The 18317-nt window shown below is 36.0% G+C and overlaps 1 protein-coding gene across 1 annotated transcript in view; it reads left to right on the top strand.

Moving 5' to 3' along the window:
• Nucleotides 1–18317, top strand: part of CERKL (ceramide kinase like) — a 120851-nt gene that overhangs the window by 90371 nt on the left and 12163 nt on the right. Inside the window, exon 5 of the mRNA XM_063085928.1 lies at nucleotides 4206–4348. Coding sequence (XP_062941998.1) covers nucleotides 4206–4348 — 143 coding nt within the window. The remainder of the gene's footprint in view (nucleotides 1–4205; nucleotides 4349–18317) is intronic.

Genomic DNA, 18317 nt, shown 5'->3' with positions numbered 1-18317 from the left:
ATGAGTCCTTGCTTCAAAACTCGATTATATAAATAATGAGAATAACAGATATTACAGATACTAAACCTGGTCTTGCCTACCAGCATTATGAAGCATTCTGCTGAGTGTGGTATCCATAAATGTGTTCTGTTGGTAGTTATACTATGACAAGGATTAAAATAATTTTGCAAAATGAAGACTATTACTCAAGAGCAGTCTAGTAATGTTTTTCTCTTTACCTGAACATATTTAGTTCTTTTTTATTTCTTATGGCAGGTGGTGTTATTTTTCAGTGAGGTGCTAAAAAATATATAGTTTCTTCATTTATTACCCACATTTTTAAAACCGAATAGTTTGGCCTAACCATTATATGAATTGAGTTTCATAATTTAACTGTTTCAAAACACTACAGCATGCTAATTTATTTTGAACTTATAATAATTTAAAATTTCTATTGAAAGTCATTTGTGTTCTAAGATCCTTTAAATAGCTAATTTATTTCCATGGGTTCAGTTTTTCCAGTAGGAGCTGTTATGGTGGTTGGGATAATTATCTTAATAAAATGGTAATTTTAAGTCACTATACTTAGTCACTATACATAGAGAGGTATGTGAGAACAATGGAAATAGTTTCTCTAGGCACTCCAAAAGAGTTTCTCTAACGAGTAGAATTTGCTTGAAAATGGAATATTCTACTTTGGTGGGTTTCCTATCCCTGAGCCTATTCAAAAAGTGGGTATAAGAGCACTTTTTGAGAAATGTATAGAAAAGATTTAAGGATAAGATAAGGTAACCCCAAGATGCTATGCCATTTTGTGGAGAGACAGGTGCACATTCCTTTATGAACTTTAGCTTGAGACATGTCTTCCTGACTCTAGTGGAATTATTGATGGAACGTAATTAGGAAATCACATAGTAGTTTGGTTTCTAGACACAGGCTAGAGAGGTTAAGATCCAAGAAAGATTCCATGTAGGATATTCCATAAAGCAAAGTCATTTGGTTAAAAAAAAAAAAAATGTTTAAGAAATGCTATTTGCTAAGATTTTGGAGTTTTAAAAAATGAATTACATATGTTTTTATGAAGACACATTGTGACATATTTCTAATGTCAACAGAAACAGTGTGTCAGTACTCAGGACAGTTGGTGCCCCACTCCAGTGTGTTCTAGCAAACACTCAGATCCACTGCTAAAGCTTGCAGGAGCTTTAGATTCCATATTGACCCGTACTAATACTGGGCATGAATAGGAAGTTTGTAAAGGCAAAGAAAAGAGTAATAGTAGCTGCAAAAACTTGAAGCAGTAATGATTGCATTTATAAGTGTGAATATAGTTAAATGTGTGGCTTTTCTGCAATTGTAAATATACTAATTCTTTGCTATTTGTTTCATAGTGTTTTTTAAAAAAATTTATTGAATTACACAGTTTTGTTGTATTTTATTTTATTTTATTTTTGGGTTATTTAACCATTAACTAGACCCACAATAACCTAGAAATTATTTGGCTAATATAGACATTTTATCAGATTGACCATGATATCTGTATTACTTAGTAAGGTAAAAAAAAAAAAAAAAAAACCCTAACTCTTTTCCAAAAAGAAAAAGTCTAAATTGAAAACCCAATAATGTATTCAATATTTCAAAGATGATATTTGTTGACAGATAAATACACAAACACCCATTTAAAAATATCTTTCTTATCACTTTTTAAAAATGGAAATAAAATATTAGCCCCCAGTTTTACTCTTCTATACAGAATCATTCTCCTTGGGCCCATGGCAAGAAGGAGTTTACTTATTCTGAAAACATAAGATTTACCATGTGCAAAAGATTAGTTACTGTAAGGTTTATGTTTTAGAGTAACTTGTAAGTGTGGTTAAATTAACTCATTATAAAAGATTGATTTTTTTTCTTGTAGTATCCAGACTCTTGTGATACTTTTGTATTGAGCATATTTCCTATGTTGAATATTTATACCTAGACATGATCTTAATAATCTAGTAGTTGTCAACATAAGTAAATATATTCCTTCCTAACTCGTTCAATTTCACATTGTTTCTACTGATTTTCCAAACAGTAAACTTCTCATAAAAAAACTTTTCATTGAGTATAATATATTTTGAGTAATAGTGCAGTCTCAAAGGCCAAATTTTCTTATTTTAAAACCCTGTTCTATCACTAATGGTATTACCTTGGAAAATTTACTTAATCTTTCTATGCTTTAGTTTTCTAATCTATAAATTGAAAGTAATAGTATCTATTGCCTTCAGTTACTCTTCAAATTACATGAGTTAATACATGGTGAGTGCTGAGAATAGTGCCCGATAAACAGGGTAATTATTCACTCAATGTTACCTTATTATCATAATTATAATTATCATAATTTGTGCTAGTTTTAAAAGATTTAACACAGAATGACAAAGGTTTTTGTAGCAGAGCATGTTCATAAAAGGCCATCTCTACTAACTCCAGCCATGAGTTAACACGATGCTATAACTAGATGCAAAATTCCAGGAGTCAAGTGTTGCGATCCTATATATGTAAGAGTTACGTTTTTTGATGCTAAATTAGATGTTTTGTTTGGTTTTTAAAATGATTTTTATGTGGTCCTTTTAGGTCACATACATATGTCAGCCTATAGACAGACATGGATTAGAAGTTATGCTTAAGTTCATAGAATGTTTAGAAATCTCACGGAGATTTTTGAAATCAAACAGGCAAGTTCATATTAAACTTTGGTTTCCCCATTTATAAAGATGAGGCTAATGCCTCAGAGAATTCTGAGGATTTAATAGAAAAGAGTAAGATATATTGTCTGACATACAAGGGTACTTCCCAAAAACTTCATGGAAAGATTTGTATTATCTTTTAATTCTATTTTTCCATGAACTTTTTGATGTACCCTTGTATAGTGTGTCCTCAGTAGATATTATCCCTTTTCCTTGAATAGGTGGCCAAATTGTAAACTCCCAGAATTAGTTCAGATGTTAAAAAAATAATACAACTAACCAAAAATGACCTGGGTCACATCCTGAGCCTCTTCTAACCAGAGAGGATCTGGATTTCCCAGGCTATTTGGAGCCTCAGCTACATGAAGGGACTAGAAAGTTGAGATGAAGTTGGAGGGATTGATAGAAAAGGTGCTTTCAGCCTCTGGTCACCACCCTCTAGTGTTTCCTAAGCTTCGGGAACCAGTAACCCCTGCTGATTATGGCTCATAGGCTGTTTTATCTGACACATAGAGTTTTTAAATGCATTGAATGCCAGTTGCTATTATTTACAAATTAGGAGAATCACCCTAAAAGCAGAATCTCTATCTTCTTTAGAAAAATCAGAAGGTCAGTTTCTGCTGGGCCTCCCCATGATGTGAGTGAGCCGTGGCTAAGAAGCTGCTGCCCCTATAGGCATGAGCATACTCTTTCATTCCTGCCGGACACTCGTAGGCCATGAGTTGTGACGTTTCCTTTCAATATGCAAAATCCTCCTCCTTTTGGGTGAATTAATGATATTTTGATACTTAGATTATTTTGCATTTTTTAAATACAAGTGATTCTGAAACGAATTTCTGATATCTTACGTATTACTTTCATGGATTTCCACCCCCTTCTGTAATCTACTTACCATGGAGTCTTAAAAAAAAATTATTAGCAGTACTATCTAAGGTCAAAGGGCAATAAAGTTAAATTTAGAAATGTCATATAGCAGTAATGTCAAGATGAAAACCAGATCAGGTTGACGATTACTACATTCATATACTAATGATAATTAGTAGTTTTTTAAATTAAGGCTTCATATTTTACATGATTTTTATTGCTATCTGTCTTTTCAGAGCTTTATTGAGAATTAGCAGGATTTTGTTGTTAGTTAAATGAATTGCAGACATCAGTATTATTACCTTAAACAAAATGAGAATGATATGCTTTTGGATCTAAACAGAGCAAAATACAGGTCAGATGTGAGTTAACATGTTCAAATGTTTTACTACCTCTTAACTCACTTGAAAATATTTTGTCTATGGGGGATCATCTAGGTATTATATTTATGAAGTAAACTTTCTCTGTTCAGAGCTCTGTTTTCTTACTCACTCACTCATATTAACATGTTTGAAAGTGTCTGAGTAATTATGCACATGGACTAAGATTTGAAAAATATTTTGAAGTCTAGATTTCATGAATTCTTACCAACTATTTTGAAGTTTTGCATTCTTTTGCTTGGTTTCTTTTTTCTAGTGTTGTCTGTGTTGGTGGAGATGGATCTGCTAGTGAAATAGCCCATGCTTTGCTCCTTAGAGCCCAGAAGAACGCGGGGATGGAAACAGACCAAATCCTGACTCCTGTCAGAGCACAGCTGCCACTCGGATTAATACCAGCAGGCAAGGAAGTGGCCACAGATTTGCTAAATTGACCCTCCTGCATCTTTCCCTTTCTTCCTAACCTAGACAGTGTAACACAGAGTTAAACGTACAGACTTTGAATCCAAAGGTTTCAAGCTTGACATTTGGCATCTCTCCTAGCAAATGTGAGATTTTGAACATTTGTTCATTTGATCTCTGTGAGTCTCATTTTTCTAATCTATATAATAGGGATAACATATATAATATTCACATTATTATAAGGTATTGTACTAAATTAGATGGTATGTACAAAGGGTTTAATACATGGGTAAACAATCAATACTTAAGATTATTATTCTGCTTTCCCATAAAAAGGTCTAATGGTTACACAGTACCAGATAAGAAGTTTTAAAACAGGGTCACTCCATTCAAGCTACTAACGATGTCCTATGAGGTGAAAGGTGATAAATCACGTAATTGAAGTATAAACAGATAACCCTGAGAACACCAAAATAATTAATTCTGACTGGAAGGAGGATTAAGGTGATAGAGGGTGAGCTATCTAAGAGCAGGGCTTTTTCTGTGTTTCTTCACTGCCGTATCTCCAGCAGCTAAAATAAAACATGACACAATGAGTGCTCCGTAAAATTTATTGAATGAATGTGAAGACTTTATATAGTAAACAACACTTAAATTAGGCCCTAAAAGGATAAGATGCGGCCTGAAAAGAATGAGTTATTTTCTTGGCTGCAAAAATAATAAACGCAAAGGCAAAACCCAGGAGTATTTGAGAAATAGAAAGCAGGCCATTCAATGGGAGAGAACACTATCTAAATAGGCCAAACCAAGGAGGCTCCTGATGCCGCAGGAAAGGCTCTGAATTGTAGTTGATAAGCAATAGGGAGCAATGGGATGTTTCAGAGCAAGGAAGCAACCCGATAGGAGCTTGTTCTAGGACTCATTGTGCAGCAAGATGCAGAGTGTTTAGGGGAAGGGGGCAGGAGAAATTAGAGATCAGTGCCAGGAAGAGCAATTAGAGCAACACTGTTGTCCAGAAAAAAGGAAAACATCTTTCACAAGTTTATTAAGTTATGTGATTCACTCATCCCAAATTATCTTTTAAATAATCAATAGTGGAGGAAATTAATTTTTTTGTTTAAAAAACGTCACACATTATTATTGCCAAAAGAAAAGCAGAAACATTATTTGTCTTTATGAAAATAGAAAATAATACACATGGTTGAAAAAAAATTCAACATTCAATTTATAACCCCATTCATTTAGTAAGGATTTAAGTATACTTAGTGTTGTTAAATTGACTGAATAAAATATATCCAAATGCCTTTTAGAGTATAAAGTCTTTCATAAAAGCAAGAGTTTAAAAGGAGATATTCTAATCTATCCTGATGATTACAAAGCATGTATAGAAAAACCTGTAATGATTTCTCAGTAGAAGATGACAAAAGAAACCTTGACTCAAAGAGAAAAAAAGGATGCATTTTGGACCATTTTTTCATGTCATTTTGTTTTTTGACTTTTCATGTCATTTTAGTAGTTCTGACTGTAACGGTGGAACCTTTCCAATATTATCCTCTATGCAGAGTGGATGTGTTTAGGTCACTATTTCTCTTCATTAGTACTTAAATTCCTGAGGTCATTCATTAACTGTCATGCATCAAAAGTGGAAGGATGGGTGTCCCCACAGGTATGCATTTGACATAAAGTGGGAAGTTAGCAACAAAAACTGGTGGTTATGCTTATCTTTTTAATATGTAACTCATTTTATAAAATAATAGCATTGAATTTTATCACTACTATCATTTCTAAGCATATTTCTGATTTTGAAAGCATTCTATATAATCAATGGATATTTGTAAAAATGACATTTTAACACTTTTTGTTTAGAAGATACAATGTACTGCCAAAACTCTGGTCATTGTATGAGAGTTCCTGCTTACTAATTCCATTTAATAGGAAAAGAACGTCATGTGTGGGATGTATTTAATTTGACGACTCTATGCCCAGCCGGGGCTTTTGCTAGAGAATGGGAACAAGAAGTAGGCAGGAAGTTTCCAAGCTGAACATGAGGAGACAGTCTGCCTTTGAAGCCGTTTGCCTCCTGGAGTGAGACACCCAGAGAGAGAGTGTTTAGTAAATTACTCCACTGAGCCAACAGACTAAGCTGCTGAATTATGGTCAGACTCAAATGGATCAGATGTGGGGAAGCCTGTATTTGAACTGCTGGCTATTAGGAATGATGTTTGTTGCTATGGGAACAGGTGCTAAGGAGCTATACACAGAAATTCTGATTAAAGGGGGTGGGAGCAATGGAGAAAAAAAGCCTTAGAAGACATAAAAATAAAAAAGCAATCCAGTTGTTGTAAAACAAGGCTCAATCCACATACTGATGGCTGTGAGCCATATATTCCTACAGAGTTCACATAAATAAATTCATGCTTTCCAATTAATTTGAGAAGAATAAAATATTGCCGAGGGACTGTTAATTTCTATGATATTTCAGGCAAAGAACCAAAGAGTAGGTGCCGTTTTCATGAGAATTTTAGATATGCTTGGCTAGGAAGTCATTACATCACATTTATCTGTTTGGATGTGGAAGACATTAACAGCCTTATGAATATTCATGGCGTCTGGTTAATTAAGTTAATTGTTCTGCAGAAGTGCCTGCACTTCCAAGGACAATTTTTTTTCTCTCTTTTTTGCCTCCGTACATTCTGGTGTTTCATCAGTCATGCTTTACATGAGCTGCTACCTCTGTCCTTATTTTTTGTATTTGGTACATTTGAGCAGGTCTGGGGAAGGGGAGAGTGGGCAAAGTTGCTGGTAATGTTAAGAAAAATGACTTTTCAGTTTAATTAAAATGTTTACCTTGAGGTAGAACATTTATAGCTTTTGTGAGAACGTTCAAATTACATTGTTATTATTTATGTGAGCAGCATGTTCTTTTGGCATGTAGACATCTTTTCAAATAGACTAGTTTCCTGCAATGAAATGTGATCCATCTTTCAGATTAACCAAACAAAAATATAGTACAACATATAGTTTTACAATTCTGCATACACTTTCTCATGAACTTTCCTTTTTTCTTCAGAGTATAAGAAAACACATTTAAAGACTGAAGTACAGATTAATGAATAGAAGATGACTAAAATAATTTTCTGACTTTTGGTCCCCTGTTATCACTGCCAATTTCTGCAGAATTAAGGAAAAATTGCAAAGTTGCAAAGCCTGAGAGAACATAAAAATTTAAAAAGCCAACTCTAGCACTCTAAAACGATTTGTGCTTGGGCATACTCAGCAAACTTCAAACTCATGGAGAATAAATGGTCCTTATTTTCTTGAGTCATGATATATGTCATTCTCTTTTGCACATAACAACATTACATTATGCTTTTTAATAGCCTTTCTAGAGGAATGCTTTTCTGGTCTACTCCTAATTAACCATGGTAATGGAGGAAATGTGTTTCATGGAGTACTGTAATCCAATGATAATCCTAAATATCTCTAATTATGTGGGCTCCTCCAAAACCTTTATCATAAATCTGATTGAGAAGTGAAATAGATTGGTTTTCTCTTTTTTCCCCACCCATTCCATATTAATTAGCAATTAGATGGCAAAAGGGCAAGCTGTAGAGTGCCAAAAGATCATTGGAAAGGCTTGGGTAAAGATCCACTGAGGAACAGGTTTCTAGACTACTTGTCCTCAACCTTAGGGTGCATGGGAATCACCTTGAGAACTTGCTACAACACAGAAACCTGGGTCCCTTCTCGACAAACACACATTCTGATTTCATGCATTGGAGGTGGACCCCAGGAATTTGCATTTTTAACGAGCTCCTAGGTAATGTTGATGTTGCTGATCAATGGACCACACGTTCTAGAGGAGCGCCTCACCAAGTCAGTGTGCACACAAATCACCCGGGGATTTTTAAAATTGCAGACTCTGATTCAGTATGTCTGGAGTGGACCCTGAGAGTCAACAATTTTTTTTTTAATTTATGTATTTCTGTTAATTAGTGTTTTAATATTCTCTATTTTTATTTATTTTTCAATTGACAAAAATTGTATGTATTTATCATGTACAACATGATGTTTTGAAATATCTGTACATTGTGGAATGGCTAAATCAAGCTAATTAACATATGTATTACCTCACATACCACTTTTTTGTGGTTAGAACACTTAAAATCTACTTTCTTAACAATTTTCAAGTTTACAATACGTGGTTAGTAGCTATAGTTACCATATTGTACAATAGATCTCTCAAACTTCCTCTTAACTGAAATTTAGTATCCTCTGGCCAACATCTCCCCAGTCTGTCTCCCAGACCCCCAGACCCTGGTAACTACCATTCTGCTTCTATGACTTTGACTTTTTTAGATTCCACACATAAGTGAGATCATGCAATATTTGCCTATCTGTGCCTGTCTTATTTCACCTAGCATAACATCCACCAGGTTCATCCATGCTGTCAAAAATTCTTCTTTTTTAAAGACAAATAGTGTTCCATTGTGCATAATACCACATTTTATTTATCCATTCATCTGTTGGTGATGGCACTTAGATTGATTTCATATCAGCTATGATTTCATATCTTGGCTATTGTAAATAATGCTGCAGTGAACATGGAGTGCAGATATCTCTTTCACATACCAATTTCATTTACTTTGGATATATACCCAATCATGTGATTACCGGATCATATGATACTTCTATTTTTAATTGTTTGAAGAACGTCCATATGGTTTTCCATACTGGCTGTACCAATTTACATTCCCACCAACAGTGTGTAAGTATTCCGTTTCTCCACATCCTTGCCAACACTTGTTATCTTTCATCTTTTTGATAATAGCCATTCTAACAGGGCTGAGGTGATACCTCACTGGGGTTTTAATTTGCATTTCCCTGATGATTAGTGATGTTGAACATTTTTTCATGTATCTGTTGTCATTTGTATGTCCTCTTTGGAGAAATGTCTACTCATGTCTGTTTTCTGTTGCTTATACCAGAACACCTAAAACTGGGTAATTCATAAAGAAATGAAATTTATTTCTTACAGTTTGGAAGGCTGGGAATTCCACAGTCCAGGTGACGCATCTGGTGAGGACCTTTTTCAAGGTGGAAACTCTCTACAGGGTCCCATGGCAACACAGATTACTGGATGGCAAGAATGGCAAGAGCTCTTTCATATGCTCTGCTTATAACACCACCATCCACACCTGTGATAACCCACTTAAACATTAACTCCTTAGTCCATGAATAGGTTAATCTGTTCATGAGAACAGAGTCCTTTAGTCCAATCACCTCTCAAGGCCCCACCTTTCAAATACTATTATCAAATTTCTCACCTTAACACTGTTGCGATGGGGATCAAGTTTCTAACGCGTGAACATATGGGGGACACGTTTAACCTATAGCAAAGTCCTTTGCCCATTTTTTAATCAGTTTTTTTGTTTGTTTTCTTGCTATTGAGTTCAGTTCCTTGTATATTTTGTATATTAACTCCTTATGAGCTGTGTAACTTGCAAATATTTTCTCCCATTCTGCATGTTGTCTCTTTACTCTGTTGGCTTCCTTTTCTGTGTAGAAGCTTTCTAGTTTGATGTAATACCATGTGTATATTTTTGCTTTTGTTGCCTGTGCATTGGAGTTCATTTCCAGAAAGTCATCCAGACCAATGGCATGGAGCTTTTTCCCTTTGTTTTCTTCTAGTAGGTTTATAGTTTCAGATCTTATGTTTACATCTTTAATTTATTTTGACTTGATTTTTGTATATGGTGTGAAATGAGAGTCTATTTTCATTCTTTTGTATGTGGATATTCAGTTCTCCAAACACCATTTATTGAAGAGACTGTTTTTCTTTCCTCCATTGCATTTACTTGACAATTTTGTTTAAAATCAGTTGACTAAAAATACTTGGGTTTATTTCTAGATTCTGTATTCTGTTTTATTGGTCAATATGTCTGTTTTCTTTCTTTCTTTCTTTTTTCTTTGTTCTTTGCTAGTTCCATGCTGTTTTGATTTCTATAGCTTTGTAGTATTTTTTGAAGTTAGGTAGTGTGATGCCTTCAGTTTTTTTCTTTCTGCTCAAGATAGCTTTGGATACTTAAAGTCTTTTGTAGTTCCATACAAATTTTAGAATTGTTTCTTGTATTTCTGTGAAAAAAGTCATTGGTATTTTGAGAGGAATTGCACTCAATCTGTAGACTGCTTTGGGCAGTATGGACATTTTAATGATAATAATTCTTCCAATTCACGTACATGGGAATCTATCTTTCTATTTATTTGTGTCCTCAATTTATTTCACCAGTGTTTTATTGTTTTCAGTGTAGAAGTCTTTCACCTCCTTAGTTAAATTTATTCCTAAAAAATTTTTTTGGTAGCTATTGTAAACGGAATTGTTTTCTCGATCCCTTCTTCAAATAGTTTATTGTAAATATATACAAACACTAGTGACTTTTGTATGTTGATTTTGTATCCTACAACTTTATTAAATTTATTTATTCATTCTTTTTTTAAAAAAAAATTTTTATTTATTTATTTTTTAAATTTTATTTTGTCGATACACATTGTAGCTGATTATTGCTCCCCATCACCAAAACCTCTCTCCCTTCTCCCTCCCCCCCTCCCCCCCAACAATGTCCTTTCTGTTTGCTTGTCGTATCAACTTCAAATAATTGTGGTTGTTATATCTTCTCCCCCCCCCCGGTTTGTGTATGTGTGTGTGTGTGTGTGTGTGTGTGTGTGCGAATTTATATATTAATTTTTAGCTCCCACCAATAAGTGAGAACATGTGGTATTTCTCTTTCTGTGCCTGACTTGTTTCACTTAATATAATTCTCTCAAGGTCCATCCATGTTGTTGCAAATGGCAGTATTTCATTCGTTTTTATAGCTGAGTAGTATTCCATTGTGTAGATGTACCACATTTTCCGTATCCACTCATCTGATGATGGGCATTTGGGCAGGTTCCAACTCTTGGCTATTGTAAAGAGTGCTGCGATAAACATTGGGGAACAGGTATACCTTCGACTTGATGATTTCCATTCCTCTGGGTATATTCCCAACAGTGGGATAGCTGGGTCGTATGGTAGATCTATCTGCAATTGTTTGAGGAACCTCCATACCATTTTCCATAGAGGCTGCACCATTTTGCAGTCCCACCAACAATGTATGTGAGTTCCTTTTTCTCCGCAGCCTCGCCAGCATTTATCGTTCATAGTCTTTTGGATTTTAGCCATCCTAACTGGGGTTAGATGGTATCTCAGTGTGGTTTTGATTTGCATTTCCCGGATGCTCAGTGATGTTGAGCATTTTTTCATATGTCTGTTGGCCATTTGTATATCTTCCTTAGAGAAATGCCTACTTAGCTCTTTTGCCCATTTTTTAATTGGGTTGCTTGTTTTCTTCTTGTAAAGTTGTTTGAGTTCCTTATATATTCTGGATATTAATCCTTTGTCAGATGTATATTTTGCAAATATTTTCTCCCACTCTGTTGGTTGTCTTTTAACTCTGTTAAATGTTTCTTTTGCTGTGCAGAAGCTTTTTAGTTTGATATAATCCGATTTGTTTATTTTTCCTTTGGTTGCCCGTGCTTTTGGGGTCGTATTCATGAAGTCTGTGCCCAGTCCTATTTCCTGAAGTGTTTCTCCTATGTTTTCTTTAAGAAGTTTTATTGTTTCAGGGTGTAAATTTAAATCCTTAATCCATTTTGAGTTGATTTTAGTATACGGTGAGAGGTATGGATCTAGTTTCATTCTCCTGCATATGGATATCCAGTTATCCCAGCACCATTTGCTGAAGAGGCAGTCCCTTCCCCAGTGAATAGGCTTGGTGCCTTTGTCAAAGATCAGCTGACAGTAAGTGTGTGGGTTGATTTCTGGATTCTCTATTCTATTCCATTGGTCAGTGTGTCTGTTTTTATGCCAGTACCATACTGTTTTGGTAATTTTTTTTTTAGTATAGCTTAAAGTCAGGTAGTGTTATGCCTCCAGCTTTATTTTTTTTGCTCAGCATTGCTTTGGCTATGCGTGGTCTTTTATTGTTCCATATAAATGTCTGAATAGTTTTTTCCATTTCTGAGAAAAATGTCTTTGGAATTTTGATGGGGATTGCATTGAATTTGTATATCACTTTGGGTAGGATGGACATTTTCACTATGTTGATTCTTCCAATCCAAGAGCATGGAATATCTTTCCATCTTCTTGTATCCTCTCTAATTTCTCTCAGGAGTGGTTTGTAGTTCTCATTATAGAGATTTTTCACATCCTTGGTTAACTCAATTCCTAAGTATTTTATTTTTTTGGTGGCTATCGTAAATGGGCAGGCTTTCTTGATTTCTCCTTCTGCATGTTCACTATTGGAGAAAAGAAATGCTACTGATTTTTGTGTGTTGATTTTGTATCCTGCTACTGTGCTGAAATCATTTATCAATTCCAACAGTTTTTTTGTAGAGGTTTTAGGCTGTTCAATATATAGAATCATGTCATCTGCAAACAGGGACAGTTTGACTTCATCTTTTCCAATCTGGATGCCCTTTATTTCCTTCTCTTCTCTGATTGCTCTGGCTAGTACTTCCAACAGTGTGTTGAATAGGAGTGGTGAGAGTGGGCATCCTTGTCTAGTTCCTGTTCTTAAAGGAAAAGCTTTCAGCTTTTCCCCATTCAGGATGATATTGGCAGTGGGTTTGTCATATATGGCTTTAATTATGTTGAGATACTTTCCCTCTATACCTAACTTATAGAGGGTCTTTGTCATGAATGAGTGCTGAACTTTATCAAATGCTTTTTCAGCATCTATAGAGATGATCATATGGTCCTTGTGTTTGAGTTTATTAATATGGTGTATCACATTTATTGATTTGCGTATGTTGAACCAACCTTGCATCCCTGGGATGAATCCCACTTGATCGTGATGAATAATTTTTCGTATGTGTTGCTGTATTCTGTTTGCTAGTATTTTAGTGAGGATTTTTGCATCTATATTCATCAAGGATGTCGGCCTGTAGTTTTCTTTTTTGTTTATATCTTTACCTGGTTTTGGTATCAGGATGATGTTTGCTTCATAGAATGAGTTTGGGAGATTTGCGTCCGTTTCAATCTTTTGGAATAGTTTGTAAAGAATCGGTGTCAATTCCTCTTTGAATGTTTGGTAAAATTCTGCTGTGAATCCATCTGGTCCTGGGCTTTTCTTTGTTGGGAGCCTTCTGATAACAGCTTCAATCTCCTTTATTGTTATTGGTCTGTTCAAATTTTCTATGTCTTCACGGTTCAGTTTTGGGAGCTTGTGTGTGTCCAGAAATTTATCCATTTCCTCCAGATTTTCAAATTTGTTGGCTTATAGTTGTTTATAGTAGTCTCGAATGATTCCTTGTATTTCAGGTGAATCAGTTGTAATATCGCCTTTTTCATTTCTAATTTTTGTTATTTGAGTCTTCTCTCTTCTTTTTTTTTTGTTAGCCATGCTAATGGTTTGTCAATTTTATTTATCTTTTCAAAAAACCAACTTTTTGATTCGTTGATCTTTTGAATTGTTTTTTGGTTTTCAATTTCATTCAGTTCTGCTCTGATCTTAATGATTTCTTTCCATCTGGTAACTTTAGGTTTGGATTGTTCTTGTTTTTCTAGTTCTTTAAGGTGAAGTGTTAGGTTGTTCACTTGCCATCTTTCTATTCTTCTGAAGTGAGCATTTAATGCAATAAATTTTCCCCTCAATACTGCTTTTGCAGTATCCCACAGGTTTTGGTATGATGTATCATTGTTTTCATTAGTTTCAATAAATTTTTTGATTTCCTGCTTGATTTCTTCTTGGACCCATATGTCATTAAGTAGAATGCTGTTTAATTTCCATGTGTTTGTATAGTTTCCAGAGTTTCGTTTGTTATTAATTTCTAGTTTTAATCCATTGTGGTCTGAGAAGATACATGGGATAATTCCAATTTTTTTGAATTTATTGAGACTTGATTTGTGACCTAATATGTGATCTATCCTGGAGAATGATCCATGTGCTGATGAGAAGAATGAATATTCTGAGATGGTTGGGTGGAATGTTCTGTAGATATCTGCCAATTCCAATTGGTCTAGAGTCCTGTTTAGATCTTGTGTTTCTCTACTGATTCTTTGCCTAGATGATCTGTCTAATATTGACAGTGGGGTGTTCAGGTCCCCTGCTATTATGGTATTAGTGTCTATTTCCTTCTTTAGGTCTAATAGAGTTTGTTTTATAAATCTGACTGCTCCAACATTGGGTGCGTACATATTTATGATTGTTATGTCTTCTTGATGGATCAGTCCTTTTATCATTAAGTAGTGTCCCTCATTGTCTGTTTTTATGGTTTTTAGTTTAAAGTCTATTTTGTCAGATATAAGAATAGCTACTCCAGCTCGTTTTTCTTTTCTGTTTGCATGGTAAATCTTTTTCCATCCTTTCACTCTTAGTCTGTGTGAATCTTTATGGGTGAGGTGGGTCTCTTGTAGGCAGCATATAGTTGGGTCCTGCTTTTTGATCCAGTCAGCCAATCTGTGTCTTTTAATTGGGGAATTTAAGCCTTTTACATTAAGAGTTGTTATTGAAAGGTGTTGATTTATTCCTAGCATTTTATTGGTTGTTTGGTTGTCTTAGGTGTCTGTTGTTCCTTGCTTTCTGATTTACTGTTTGGTTTCTTTGTTTGTTGGTTCCTTAGGTTGTAGATAGTGTTTTTGTTAGCTTGTTTTCTCTTCAAGAATGCCATTTTTATTGTACTAGCGGGTTTAGATTTTTCTTGGGTTTTTATGGCAGTGGTAGTTATTTTTCAGGAACCAAACCCAGTACTCCCTTGAGGATTTCTTGTAAGGGTAGTCATGTGGTAGTGAACTCCCGCAGTTTTTGTTTGTCTGAGAAATATACTGTTTGCCCCTCATTTCGGAAGGATAGCCTTGCAGGGTAGAGTTTTCTTGGCTGGCAATCTTTGTCTTTTAGTATTTTGAAAATATCATCCCATTCCTTTCTAGCTTTTAGGGTTTGTGATGAAAAGTCTGATGTTAACCTGATTGGGGCTCCCTTATAGGTGATTTGATGCTTCTCTCTTGCAGCTTTTAAGATTCTCTCTTTGTCTTTGAGTTTTGCCAATTTGACTATGACATGTCTTGGAGAAGGCCTTTTTGGGTTGAATACGTTTGGAGATCGTTGAGCTTCCTGGATCTGAAGATCTGTGATTTTTCCTATACCTGGGAAGTTTTCTGCCACTATTTTGTTGAATATGTTTTCAATGGAATCTCCATTTTCCTCCCCTTCTGGAATACCCATGACTCGGATATTTGAGCGCTTGAGGTTGTCTGATATCTCTCTCAGATTTTCTTCCATGTCCTTGATTCTTTTTTCTTTCTTTTTGTCTGCTTGTGTTATTTCAAACAGCCCATCTTCAAGTTCAGAGGTTCTCTCTTCAACTTCGACAAGCCTGCTGGTTAAACTCTCCGTTGTGTTTTTTATTTCGCTGAATAACTTCTTCAGTTCAGCAAGTTCTGCTACATTTTTTTTCAGGACATTGATTTCCTTGTACATTTCCTCTTTCAGATCCTGTATACTTTTCCTCATTTCATCATGATGTCTAGCTGAGTTTTCTTGTATCTCATTCAGTTTCCTTAGAATTATCACTCGAAATTCCTTGTCAGTTATTTCAAGGGCTTCTTGTTCTATAGGATCTAGAGTTTGAGATTTATTAACTTTTGGTGGTGTACTTTCTTGATTTTTTGTATTTCTGGTATCTTTTTTTTGGTGTTTATTCATTGTGGCAGGGGGTTTCACAGTCCACCGGTTTGAGACTAATGACTAACTAGGATGTTGCTGTGGTTGCCAATTTGGTATGGCTCCCTCCGTGACTGCTCAGTTGGCCTCTAGTGCCTTGTGTGTGTGGTTGCCTTGGGTCTTGGGCTTCTCCGGGGAGCCACCTTTCTGGTCCGCTTGGACTCTGCTGGGCTGGTGGATCACGTACCACAGGGTGTGTGATCTCTGTTGAGCTTTCACTTCCTGTGCAGGACTTCTCCCCGTTCCGTGTGCTCTGGCCCAGGCTGTTAGATCGTGCAGTGGCGACCCCACCGGGTGTGTGGTTTCTGTCGAGTCTCCGCCTCCCTGGCCGCATGTCTCCCCACTCTGTGCACACTGTGCTGGGCTGGGGCGTGTCTTCTGCAATCCTCGTCTATCAGCTGGGCCTTCAAGACCCTGCTCGGCACCGCCTCGCCCAGGAAGTCTACCAGGTTTCTGCTAGGCACAGACGACCGGTCTCTCTGGGTGCCTTTGTAGCACTGTGTAGATCTTTCTTGGGTCTTGTTCACCTTTGTATCCCCCCGGTATAAACCGAATCTAGCACCCGCCTGCAGCCTGGTCTCCGGCAGGTTCAAGCGGACCTGGGAACTCTCCTACCACACTATTCCCAACCAGAAATTCATTAGGCTTTTTTCCAAACTGGTGGCCGCAGAGATGGTATCTGCCTCCCAGTAACAGGAAGTTTACCGGGGCCAGAGTCCAGGGTGTGGTGGAGTGACAGTCGGCCCGCCTGTACTTCCTTGCCCTCCCAACACTGGCCGGGGACGCCCCACACCACCAGCCCCGCCAGAGAACCGCGGAGGGAGTGGGAGAGGAGGCCGGCCCGCAGGCTCTATTTATTCATTCTAACAGTTTTTTGTGGTGTCTTTAGGATTTTATATATGTAAGATCATGTCTTCTGCAAACAGGAACAATTTAATTTCTTCCTTTCCAATTTGGATGCCTTTTATTTCTTTTGTCTAACAGTTCTGGCTGGGACCTCCCATACTATTTTGAATAGCAGTGGTGATAGTGGGCATCCTTGTCTTATTCTTGATGAGAGTTGTTATTTTACTAAGCACTCAGGTGTTGTCATTCCTGCTCAACTGTGGGTTGTATTCTGAGTAACAGGGGTTAGAACATAACTTGCCTTTTGGTGAATCAGTTGGAACCAGTTTATCAATTGGTTAAGGTGAACTTTATTTTTTCTTTGTATTGTTATTACAGGAGGTCTGGCTTAATTATGCATATTTATAATTATTTGTAATTTAAATATGCTTAATAATTGTTAATTAGTGCTTAGATATGTGCTTAATAATTGTTATTTAAATGACATCTTTCTTGGTTGACAATGGCTGAACTGCCTCCACTTCTCCAGCTAAGCAACCCAACCACATATCAGTTTAAAGCAAAATAAATTGAAGTGATTGCATGTGACCACACAGAAATGTTTGACTGACAAAATCCAGAGGACTAGCCTTTGCCTGGATAACTAGTACATACCATATCCATGCTTTCACAGCTCTCAGTTATTGTTGGACTTTTCTATATTCTTTAATTCAAGAAAAATTGTAGCTTAATTCATTTTCTTTCTAATAATTTAAAATCCTTTTTACTCTTCTGAGAATGAAGTGGGTTAGCTGTTATTTTCTGCTTCTGGAGCATGCCTTATTCCAGATTTTAGTCATACGTAAACATTACTAGGCTTGCTTTGGGAGCTCTTTCCCTCTGTAGGCTGGCGGGAAAAATCTATGTGGGGCTTAAATTATCTTAATGATTATGAAAGTCAGCAATTATAATGTCTCAAATACAAATTTTTATACTATTTCAAATACCATGAAATTAAATATTTTCTTCATCTAGGATATCATTTTTCTGTTAGATAATAGGGGAAATTCCCATTTGGGTAGAGCTTATCTCTGAGTCATTAAATTTAAAGCATGCCTTTTGGAAATAAATCATTACAGTGATTTTGTATTTTGTTGATGCTGTTGTCTGTTTTATGCATTTGTCTCTGCTTTCCAGAGCCACCCTTTTTCTGTTGGTGCTCATTTTGGTATAGAAGATAAAAGCCCATTCATGAAAGGTGGTCAGAGTTATGCTCTGACCCTTGTTACTTTGCTATAGATAGCATTTTGGGGGTGGAAAATAAGCATTCATGATCAAAAAAGCTGTAAGTAGATGCCATAAACTATTTTATAATTTTTAAGTCA

This window comes from Cynocephalus volans, chromosome 1 (genome assembly GCF_027409185.1).
Source record: "Cynocephalus volans isolate mCynVol1 chromosome 1, mCynVol1.pri, whole genome shotgun sequence".
Taxonomy (NCBI): Eukaryota; Metazoa; Chordata; class Mammalia; order Dermoptera; family Cynocephalidae; genus Cynocephalus; species Cynocephalus volans.
The sequence above is the reverse complement of the archived record's forward strand: the minus strand, read 5'-3'. Positions and strand labels throughout refer to the sequence as shown.